Below are 12,143 nucleotides of genomic sequence, written 5' to 3' on the forward strand. Positions count from 1 at the left end.
CCTTACATTTGCGGTAACTGCTCAAAAGTGGTTCTTAAATTTGCTAACAATAAAATGAATGAACGCTCGGTTGTATCACTCATTACTTTACCCACCAGACCAGAGTTTTTCAATCTTTTTTGAGCCACAGAACACTTTATGCATTAAAATAATCTTGCGGAGCACCAAACAAAATTTTATAATGGTGCAATAAAATAAACTACCCAACAACAATTATTCACTTTCAGTTTTCTCAGTGTTACATATGGGGCTGTATGGATGAGCACAAGTTGATATTCGGACATGAACCACGAAACATGGACATGAAAAACAAACGCAAAGCTCTTTTGATTTTTGATCTGTGTTCCATGAAAAACTAGTTGAACTAATAAATTTCTTGCAGAACACCTCACCACTTTCCACAGAATAATGTTGAAAATACCTGCTACAGGCAATATAAATGGATTTTGCATTTATAATGAAACAATGATTCTAAATTTTCCCGCCTGGCTATTACTCGGTATCTTCTGTAACTTTTTACAAAAGTGCAAGTTGAATTTGTATGATTTCTGTGTGTCTGCGGGTCAAAAATAACATATTGAGCAACAACAGGCGCGTGCCATATAAAAACGTATCGCAAGCCGGCCTTTGGACACCTCTCTATTACAACGAGTATGATGTAAGCACTTATATTTAGCTACATTTCATTTTTCAGAACACCTCAAACAAATAGCAGACGAGCATTAAAAATAACAACAGCATGAAAACATATACCGGTATATACCTGCATGAATTCATCAGGTTTGTTAAGATTTTTTGTATTCCTATAATGTAATTCAATCCCATTAATTTGTGATCTACTATCTTCTGTAAAATACTGTACAGTATTGTAAAATTACAAGAGAAGACGTAATATGAAGTTGTACAATCGATGGCTCAAATAGTATAATATTTATAATACGTTATTAGGCCTACTGTCACTGCACCTGTTCGTGTTGTTTTCATTTTGCTTCAGTTCAATCTCTTTTGCAATAGGGGTTGTGACAAATTTGTGGCAGTGGCACCTGCCGCGGCACCTGCCACTAGTTTGCGTGGCACCTGCCACAACTTTGCGCGGCACCTGCCACCAGTTTGCGTGGCACCTGCCACAATTTGCGTGGCACCTGCCACCAGTTTGCGTGGCACCTGCCACAATTTGCGCGGCACCTGCCACAGTTTGCGCGGCACCTGCCACAGTTTGCGCGGCACCTGCCACCAGTTTGCGTGGCATCTGCCACAATTTATGCGACACCTGCCACCAGTTTGGGCGACACCTGCCACTAGTTCGTGCGACACCTGCCACCCATTTGCCCAACTGCCACCACCACTTTGCGCGACTGCCGGCCACCAGAGATGTACATGGATTCAAGGCCAATGAGAGAAGGTATGGCGTACGGTACCGTACCCTTGAGGGCCCAGGCCTGTGATTGTTGGGGGGACAAAATTGTGATTTTTCAGTCTACGCGCAGAAATGTTTGGTTAAGACCATCATAAACGACTAAATTCAAGCATAAAAGTTGCTATTCTTTAGTCCCTGGGGGGGGGGGGGGGGGACGTACCGTAATGCAGCAAAAGGATCCGGAAAGGTAATTGAGTGCATTGTGCACAAATTAGGGGCCCAAAGTGGTGATTTAATGCTTTACGTGCAAAAATGTTCTGTTAAAAGCACCCTAAATTAAATCATAAAAGTTGGTTATGCTCTTGTCCAGGGGGGGGCATAATGTAGCAAGGCTCAGCCTCAGCATAGAATCAAAGTTAGCTAGACAAGTTCACTTTGACAAAGTTATTAAAGTTTTTGCAGGAAAAAAGGCAAGAAAAATCTGTTTTGCTCAATAGCTTAAATAGATTCAGTGATGTACAAAATACGGTGTTCTTGTAGAATCCGGAATCCGCCACCCTGGTCAATATGACGTCACAAAACGGACGCAACTATTATTGGGAGAGTGAAAAAAGGAAAGTAAAAAGCGGCTAAATGGAGGTGATAAGGCGGAATGGATATGACTTTTTTGACAATTTTACTATGTTTTTACAATAAAAACATTACACCAACGTCGAGAGTTCGATACAAGGCCCTAGGATGGCATAAAACTTATCAATTTGCATAAATTCAACTAAAAATTTATCTATATAATTAAAGTTTAACATCAAAAATATGAAACCTTTGCCACTATGTGTTGTAGCTTTCTCATACTGCTCGGATTTTAATAATTTTACCATCGTTGGAAAGCACGATCATACATCTACCTGAATCAATTGGCTACAAATCCAAAACAAGTACTATTTTTATCTTGTGATGACTTAAACTTCACCAACTTGTACTAATTCTCATAAGCCACCCCCTGTTTGCTGTGATCGACAAATAGTCCTTCCACTAAAAGTGCTGTGGCTTTCTCATTTGTGGTCGGATTTTAACAATTTTGCCATCGTTGGAAAGTACAATTATATATCTACCCGAATCAATTAAACACAAAGTAAGTACTAGCTTTATCTTGTGATAAGTTAAACTTCACCAACTTGTACCGATTCTCAGCAATTTAATTTTTACAATAAAATTGTAGGGACCCGCGATGTAATTTCCATTGTTTTAATTTCCAGTATGATTTTACCAAAACAGCATGATGACGTGATGTGTTCCAACTTCTATGTGGTTCTCAGCCATTTGATGGTATTTCAGCTCAGTTTTTTAACCAGATTTTGGAAATATCATCAAGATCTAAAAGGATTTTTTTGTATTATTGTCATTTTTTGAAAAGTTTTTTTTTCTGAAGAGTACGGTATCGTACTCTCAAGAATGAAGATACTAGGTTGTGCAATAGCAGCAAGTGTAGGCTGAGTTTTGTGGCAGTTTTATCCATCTTTTACCGAATCCATTACTTATTAAGGAAGAAACCTTCGATCTTGCAGCGTTTTGCCTATTTGGCATTTTTTTAGTTCATTTGGCATTTTTTGACCAGTTGTTTGGCATTTTCTCCATAAGTGGACCTGGCAACCTTGATCTGCAGCAGATACCGGTAACTCAATATCCGTGGCAGTCTTAATATTCGTGGCAGGTAAACTCAATATCCGTGGCAGTTTACTCAATATATCCATAACAGGCAGCTTATATATGCGGAAGTTAACAAAGGCAACATATATCAATGCCAGGATTGATACCTAGGTACATTGCTCCGTCAAGTTCACGTCTGTAGCAATTAACTAACTATCCGTGGCAGTTAACTAACTATTCGTGGCAGTTTACTCAATATATCAATCAGGCAACTTATATATGCGGTAGTTAACTAAGGCAACATACATCTATGTCAGGATTGATACCTTAATACATTGCTCCGTCAAGTTCACATCTGCAGCAGTCAACTAACTATCCGTGGCAGTTAATTAGCTATCCGTGGCAGTTAGCTAACTATCCGTGGCAGTTTACTCAATATATCCATAACAGGCAACTTATGTATGCGGAAGTTAATTAAGGCAACATATATCCATATCAGGATTGATACCTTGATTCATTGCTCCGTCAAGTTCACGTCTGTAGCAATTAACTAACTATCCGTGGCAGTTAACTAACTATCCGTGGCAGTTTACTCAATAAATCAATAACAGGAAACTTATATATGCGGCAGTTAACTAAGGCAACATATATCTATGTCAGGATTGATACATTGCTCCGTCAAGTTCACATCTGCAGTAGTCAACTAACTATCCGTGGCAGTTAATTAACTACCGGTAGTACTGTACCGGTATCCGCGGCAGTTAGCTAACTATCCGTGGCAGTTTACTCAATACACCGTTTTTGGTATGTTGGATTTTTCTACGTTATAGATAAAATAAAGTCAAATGAACTATTCCATATTAATCGGTCACTTCTTTCTTTCAGTTTTTGACAGTAATTCTCTTCCCCATAGAATATTAGCAGTAACTGTATATAAAATATTAAATAATACTATTTCGACAAAACTCTGCACATTGAAAACTTCCGTGAAGCACGAAGATAAGAAATGTGAGTTTGTTATTGATTTTGCATATAATGTTAGTTTACCCTATTGTTAGCATAAATATAGCTTTTGGAGTAGGCTGGTAATATATTTCTGGCAAAAATATATGTTTTACATTCATAAGTCATAATTAAATGTTTATGGGGTTACTTTGCACAGTATATTTTATTACACAGTTACTAACAAAAATATTATTTATCTTAGACTGACAATGCCTAGAAAGCATAAAAGATCACTTGGATCAAGGAGCTACAAGGACTATGATGAAGAGAATTTACAGAAGGCAGTAGACTCTGGTCTGTCTCTAAGAAAAGCTGCAGAGGAGTGTGGAATCCCAATGCGACCTATCAAACATAAGCGACAAGCGTGATAAACGTCATTTACAGATGTTGGAAGACCAACAGCATTTTCAGATGCTGAATAGCATTGCCTTAGTCCACATCATTCAAACATGTGGTTATTGGGGCCAGCCCCTTGATATATTGGACGTCAGAATGATTGGTCACAGAATACTAACACAACAAGGAAAGACTGTTGCTGCCTTTCGTAACAATATTCCAGGTTCTGACTGGAGTTACTCTTTGCTCAAACGAAATGAAGCTGAAATTACCCAACGCCACTGCCAAAATATAAAGCGTGGTCAAGCAGAAGTAAGTGCTGAAACTGTGAACGTGTGTACTTTAACAATCTAGAAGAAAGTCTTCTGAATGTGGATGTGGAACCACAGGCAATAATAAACTATGACGAAACAAACTCATCAGACGACCCAGGCAAGAAGCGATGCATATTCAAATGTGGAATCAAATACCCTGAGATAATTATGAATCGTTCAAAAGGATCAACATCTATTATGTTTGCTGGCACTGCATCGGGACAAATGTTGCCAATGTACATACACTGTGTACAAAGCAGAGCACCTTTGGGATACATGGATGGAAGGAGGCCTAACGCATGCACGATATAACAGATCAAAGTCAGGTTGGTTCGACCATGCTTGTTGTAACGATTGGCTTCACACTATAATTTTGCCATATATCAGAAACATCGATGGTCCAAAAGTATTGATTGGTGACAACCTGAGTTTCCATCTCATCTCATTTCGCAAACCGCAATTACCATTAATTGAAATGGCAATTAGGTCTAGGTACACTAAAAATTACAATGATTTAAATTAGGATTATTTAAAATGATCACTTATTCAAGCTATATAATTAAATAACATAAGCACGAAGTTCGCAAATCTGAATGGATTGCTCTGATTACATTTAGTGATGGAAAAGCGAATGGGCCGCTTGAAATGCTCAACATAGCGGACGGGCAGAAAGCTTTGTGGCATTTCAAAATATTGTATTTTACTGTAAATGGTTAGGCGTAAAGTTTCGTCTGATAATTTCATTTGTGGACTGTTGTTTTATAAATAAACTTTCCAAGGAATCAGGTTTTTTCTGGAAGCTCCTACGTTCTTTTCTATGTCAATTCATGTTCATTTCATGTTTTTAAGTTTGAAGTAGATTAGCCTGTCTGATGCATTCACTTTGTTTCAGGTAAATTTTAGCAGGATAGAAGTATTCATGGGAGCTTACAACAAAAGTGGTACCCATTGGAATCTACTGGTATGTATACTTGTGTGGGCTACTCTGTTCTTACCGTATGACTTTGCTTTGCGGTGGTATAATGTAACTTTGCCCATGCGCATGCCCAATGTTTCAGATAGCCTTTATATATGAATAAGTGTTATTTTGTACTGCAATAGAAAAACTTTGCTATGTTATCATCACATTTGCAGATTGCAACTTGACCAGGTAAACTTACCGTATTTTACGGACCATAAGACGCACCCGACTATAAGGCGCACTGTCAATAAATTGCTTTGATCAGTTTTTTGTTCATACATAAGGCGCACCGGACCATATATAATAGTAGTATCGGTACTGGTTTTGAGTGTAGGCAATACAGCACTACCGCACTTGATCCATACATTAGGCGCACCGGACCGTAAGGCGCACGATCAATTTATGAGGAAAAAAAAGGATTTAAAGTGCGCCTTATGGTCCGTAAAATACGGTAACTTGTAGGCCTAAAAAGGCTGTTCCTCTCTCTTCATCGTGTGTGTCCAATGCAACTAATTTTGTTCACAGTATGTTCACATACCTTCTTCCACGGTTTATCTGGTTGAACCATATGGGACGACAAAAGAAGGAAGTTCTAAAGCATGTGACAGTTTAAAGTGAGAGTAGGCTATGATTTTTAAAAAGTTTAGCTTCGCATAACTCACATTGTTTTGCATTGCAATGTGTATATGTTCATGTGTAATGTTTTCGCGGATTATGGTACATGTAGGGCGTGAGACCAGAGGGGGGGGGTACCCAAAAAATAGTATATCCAATTTTATTTTATAGATATACTAAATCTAGGCTGTATACCAAATTTTAGGTCAAAATATTGAAAAACCATTCATTAGGGGCAAAAAGTGTGATTTTTGACCCCAGTGAGGGAATTTTTTTCATAAAAATTAATTTTGGTTATAAAATCTGACACAGTTGAGAGAATCAGTTGATTTAAAAGACAGTGTATTCCTACTCATTTTTCAGCAATGAATCCATTTTTGGTGGTTAAAATCATCTATCTCATGTAGAAAGTGGCCAAAACTTGATTTTTCTTCCAAAAATACTGAAAAAATACCCCTCGAAAAATAAATCATTGTAAAAATCTTCTTGCTGTGCCCCCCACATCCCAATTCCAGTATTTCAAGCCCTCTTGTGAGATGGTCAGAATAAATCCAAACATTTTGGTGCAAGAAAAAGTGAAAAAGCTCTTGAAATGGCCAAATGGTACCATTTTTAGTACTAGCGAAAAAAATGGTACCATTTTTACTGCAGGCAAAAGTTTTGAGAAAATTACCAAAATTATTTACCATTCTCATTTATTTTGACAGATTGTTAATATTCTAAGTTTTTGAGTAGTATGGCACCTACATCTACTGATTATGTATTTTGTTTCAATGATAAGCTGCCACTGAAGTATGAAATTGTGTTTGGAGTTATTGACAAATCCAAGAATGGGCCTCCATCTGGGCCGCAAGAAACCAAACTACGGAAGGAAGTTATGATATGTATGACCAAGTCCTTATTGGATATTTGGAAGAAGGCATTTGAAGATGGTGACTTGCTTCTGCCCTATGCACTGGTTAGAAAAGAGCTTGTTAGCCTCTTGACAGACTTTCATAATTCAGTAACTTTCTTACAAGTTGCGCGTGATTGCTGTAGAAAAACCGTACTCCCATCGATTCTTAGCGAAGACTTCACCTTTGTTACGCTGATTCGATGTCATCGATCGTTGAAGCAACGTAAAAATCAAAAGTTTTCCTGCTTGAATGGAAGCTAATGATATCATACAGTATTTTCATTTTCTAGATGCGCGCTAGAATGCGCGGGAAATTATATTCTTGCAGCAATTGTTCGTGCTATGCAATGACGATTTGTATTGCTAGTTTCTGTGTTATTTCTTGGCGGACATGACCGCCGTGTCCGCCGTGAATTTCGAGGCCTGCATTCACCATCAATATTGTTTCTTTGAGTAGTATCATACAACAGAGATGTTTAAGTGTTTGTTCAAATCTTTCAATCTTTTCAACTCTGTTTTATGATACTACTCAAAGAAACAATATTGATGGTGAATGCAGGCCTCGAAATTCACGGCGGTCATGTCCGCCGTCACAGCTGTCCGCGGGAAGTACCATCTAGGTCGGTCATATTTGTCCGCCGAGAAATAACACAGGAACTAGCAATACAAATCGTCATTGCATGGCACGAACAATTGTTGATGTGGATGTGGAATTGGGATGTGGGGGGCACAGCAAGAAGATTTTTACAATGATTTATTTTTCGAGGGGTATTTTTTCAGTATTTTTGGAAGAAAAATCAAGTTTTGGCCACTTTCTACATGAGATAGATGATTTTAACCACCATAAATGGATTCATTGCTGAAAAATGAGTAGGAATACACTTTTAAATCAACTGATTCTCTCAACTGTGTCAGATTTTATAACCAAAATTAATTTTTATAAAAAAAATTCCCTCGCTAGGGTCAAAAATCACATTTTTTGCCCCTAATGAATGGTTTTTCAATATTTTGACCTAAAATTTGGTATACAGCCTAGATTTAGTATATCTATCAAAATAAAATTGAATATACTATTTTTTGGGTACCCCCCTCTGGTCTCACGCCCCTAGTACTTGTTTAAGCAAAGCCTGGTTGCCATTTCTGTGTTTTAGGCTACACAGTGTTTGCTTTAGAATATTCTTTACCACACGAGTGAGCAAAACGGACATGGCGTTGAGAGAGGTGTGCTGGGTACCAGGGGAATTGTTTCATCCGAAACAATACGGCGCCAACAATTGTGGCATTTTTGTGATCAAGGTAAGAATCCAGCTTGCTTAAACAACACAATCATACTTCTAAATTCTTATATTTTCGACAGCCCATAAGGTGATGCTACTAAACAAAAATATGTCAAAAATCCATTTCTTGAAACAACATTTTCTTTTGAGATGCAAGAGAAATTGGTTTGTTATAGTCTAGGAAACATCCGTGGCGACTGACGATGGTACACTATTGGCAACTATTTTGCGTGTTTATCACATACGTAGTCTTTGCTGTAGCCTACATTACTATAGTATATAAACTTATTGGTTAAATGTAGCCCATTCCATACAGATGGTATTGGGCTTGATATTGTTTTGCACTACAGATTGCCGAACTTTCATTGCAGACTTGCAGTGAAAATAGGCGTACTACCCTACATTAGAACAGTTAGTTTCTGGAAAGAGGCGCGCTTTACATCAGAACGCGCCTCAACCCTGGCATGCAGCCTTCATTTTCATCGATGTTTATTGCCCATCACAGATTAACCAACATCTAAACAGACCCATGGCGAAGATGAAGCTACTTGTACAGCTTTTCTGCAAATCCGGTTCTTTTCAAAACTTTAGTGCCCTCATCATTGTTGATGTGTTGAAGCCTAATGGACTATCAAAGTGAAATTCATCAAACATGGAGTCAAAGACTGAATTGTTGTTCACTCTACTTCCAACGGTTCTAGGCCTTCGAAAGAAGCTTCCTTTGTTTGTTTGTTATCTTTATCCTGCATTGCGGGAAAGCGGACTTGAGCGCTATGCATCGGTGTATGCCTTCCGACGCGGACGTACACCTGACCCACGCTGCAGCCGACGACAATGTCTGTTTCCGGTTGTCTACTTTACTTATGACTTAAATTTGGTACTACCCATTACTCGAAATTGATCCCTGGGTAGAGGCAATTATTTCCAATTCCTTATTTCCTCAGATAACGGCAACAGCGAAACGGCAATAAATTTCCTAGTAGCCGAATGTATTGATTTTGTGTGTGTTTTCATGGATTGACATTTTTGTTTGAAATGTTTTGATTTAACGTTTTGTTTTAATTTTTATCTTAAATTCATGCTCTATGCGGAAATCTTGCATTACGGTATGCAAAGACAACTTTGGTCCTCAAAAGATTGCAAATAGGATTGTTCTATTCCCTACGATCGTTTGATGAAGGTCCCAAATTTTTGTGTAATTTTTACAGGTCCCCGGTGTAAAAAGGTTGGGAATCGCTGCTTTATAATTTTGGAGTCGATGTCGTGTTTAATAAGATATTGTGTTTCTTTTAGCGTACCGTAGTAGCCTGATGTGAACCTTCTGGCTTAACATGAAATATAATACAAATAAACCAATAGCCTACATACGGTACTACATAGGCTAAAGAAGTTAAGTATTTATTTTCGGACTAACACATTATCTTGGTAGTGACGAAATTTATAATTAGCAATATGATTTTCAATCCAGTACATCATGAGCTAAGCCTGAAGGTGAAGGCTGACAAAATTTTTTAAGGGCATATCAGTCTGATGTATGTAGGGCCGTTGAGAGGATAATTGTCCAGTTATTTGGTCAAATTGTAAATTAGGCCTACTACGTTTTCATAAATATATTTGCATTGACAAAATTTTGTTTGCACCACCAAAATGGTTAATGCAAAACTGTTTGAACGTTTTATTTTGAATCATCTATTGCCTTTCTTGAATACCAGTGACAATCAATTTGGGTTTAAGTCTGGTCATAGTACTGACATGAGTGTTTTTTCATTAAAACAAGCAGTATCTTCTCATATCAGTCATGACACTCCTGTATATTCTGTCTTTTTGGATGCTTCAAAAGCCTTCGACAAAGTCAATCATCATTTATTGTTTGAAACGCTTATCACACATAACGTGCTTATGTATTTTGTTCGCTAAGGGAACGTTCAAATATTACGTAACGCTTTTTTCCGAATTTTTGACCCCCCTCCCCCATGTAACGCTTTTTCACTACGAATTCAGCACAAAAAACTACTATTTTGTACTCCAAAGCGTTACGTAACGTTTTGCTTGAACCCCCCGATGTGACGCTAACGTAACGCCTTGCATAACCCCCCCCCCTCCCCCTCGAAGGCGTTACGTAATATTTGAACGTTCCCTAATGGGAATACTGTTATAGTAAACAAACCATGCAAGTGATGTGGGGAGGTCACTTGTCCCAATCATGTACTGTGTCCAACGGAGTCAGACAAGGTGGGGTGTTAAGCCCCTATCTTTTTGCCGTATATTATATTGATTAGCTTTCTTATGAGCTTTATAAAACAAAAGTTGGTTGCTATATTGGCAACTCTTGTCTAGATCATAGCCTGTTATGTTTGCTGATGACATTTGCTGCATCTCGCCTAGTTTGTGTGGCTTACAAAATTTGTTAGATGTTTGCCACAAGTATGCTGTTGAACATGAAATTACTTTCAATTCTAAAAAGTCATTTGGTATGTTATTCTCCCCAAAAAAATTTTATCTTTCACGTGCTCATTTGCTACATCTAGGTAAATCTGAAATTGTGTTCACAGACTCTGTAAAATACCTCGGTGTATTTATTGAGTGTTCTCTCTCAGATGAAAATGATATTACAAGGCAAGTACGCTCTCAGTACTGTGCTGCAAATAATGCAAAATCTCATTTTTCGAAATGCTCACCCGCTGTAAAAAACATTGTAACTTATTTAAATCTTATTGTATGTCGTTTTACTCATCCCAGTTGTGGAACAAGTTTAGATCTTCTATAATATAATATATTCTATATTCTTGTATAATAAGTATGAAACGATTGCTTGTTGCTTATAATGACTCTTTCAGAATATTGCACAATTTGCCTCGTTATGTCAGTGCCCGTGAACATTAAAGTAATGAATAATGTAGCAACGTTTGATGCTTCATTGAGGAAAAACATATTTTCGTGTATTAACCGTTGCATACACTCCTCAAATCGCTTTATATCAGACATGATGTCATCTGATTGTTTTTATCGTTCTGAATACTTTCAATTCTTCCAACGCTCATTGTATGTAAATTTATAACAGTAGATAGCCTATTTAGTGAGCTTTTAAACCGGCGGCATCCAAAGTGGCTCTCTGTGCCCTTTGTGCATTTGCAGTTTGTGTATTATTTCGTTGTTTTGTTTTGGATATGGACAGCTTTGTCTGACGCAAATAAATAATAAATGAAATAAATATTCTTCTATGATAAATTGTTTTATTCTATGTTTAGCCTAATTCTACGGCTATGATGAAAGGGATTAAACGTGTTTGAAGTTCGCAGTAAGCTCAGGGCCGGATTTAGCTGATGGGGGGCCCGGGGCACTTTTAGATCGGGGGGCCCCCGTGCAAAAAAAAATTTTTGCGCCTACGGCGCGTAAAAACCATCTCTACGTCTACAGTAGCATCAGTCCAGTACTGCACAGCATTTTACAGAAACTTTAAAGGTCAAAAGGAATAAAATAACACAAAATCACATTTTTTTCCACATAGGGGGCCCTTCAAAAGTCGGGGGGCCCGGGGCAACTGCCCCCTCTGCCCCCCCCTAAATCCGGGCCTGAGTAAGCTAGTAGGCCTATACTATAGCTGCGTTAACTCGATCTAGGTTAAACTTTGTTTCAAATAGGCCGATGCCTTTACATAAGATAGGGACAGTGAAAGATCGGGACGACTTGCTTTACTAATTTTTCTTGCAATATGGACAACTGGAGGGTTACTGCG

At 38.1% G+C, this 12,143-nt stretch overlaps 1 protein-coding gene across 1 annotated transcript; it reads left to right on the forward strand.

Moving 5' to 3' along the window:
• Positions 1-3,888: 3,888 nt before the first annotated feature.
• Positions 3,889-11,613, forward strand: LOC145771497 (uncharacterized). The gene is made up of 6 exons (XM_082583195.1): positions 3,889-4,012; positions 4,212-4,985; positions 5,552-5,620; positions 6,146-6,234; positions 8,303-8,426; positions 8,913-11,613. The coding sequence occupies exons 2-6, from the start codon at positions 4,959-4,961 to the stop codon at positions 9,045-9,047; spliced, it is 444 nt and encodes a 147-aa protein (XP_082439321.1). The 5' UTR covers positions 3,889-4,012; positions 4,212-4,958; the 3' UTR covers positions 9,048-11,613.
• The last annotated feature ends 530 nt before the right edge of the window (positions 11,614-12,143 follow it).

This window comes from Aplidium turbinatum, chromosome 1 (genome assembly GCF_918807975.1).
Source record: "Aplidium turbinatum chromosome 1, kaAplTurb1.1, whole genome shotgun sequence".
Taxonomy (NCBI): Eukaryota; Metazoa; Chordata; class Ascidiacea; order Aplousobranchia; family Polyclinidae; genus Aplidium; species Aplidium turbinatum.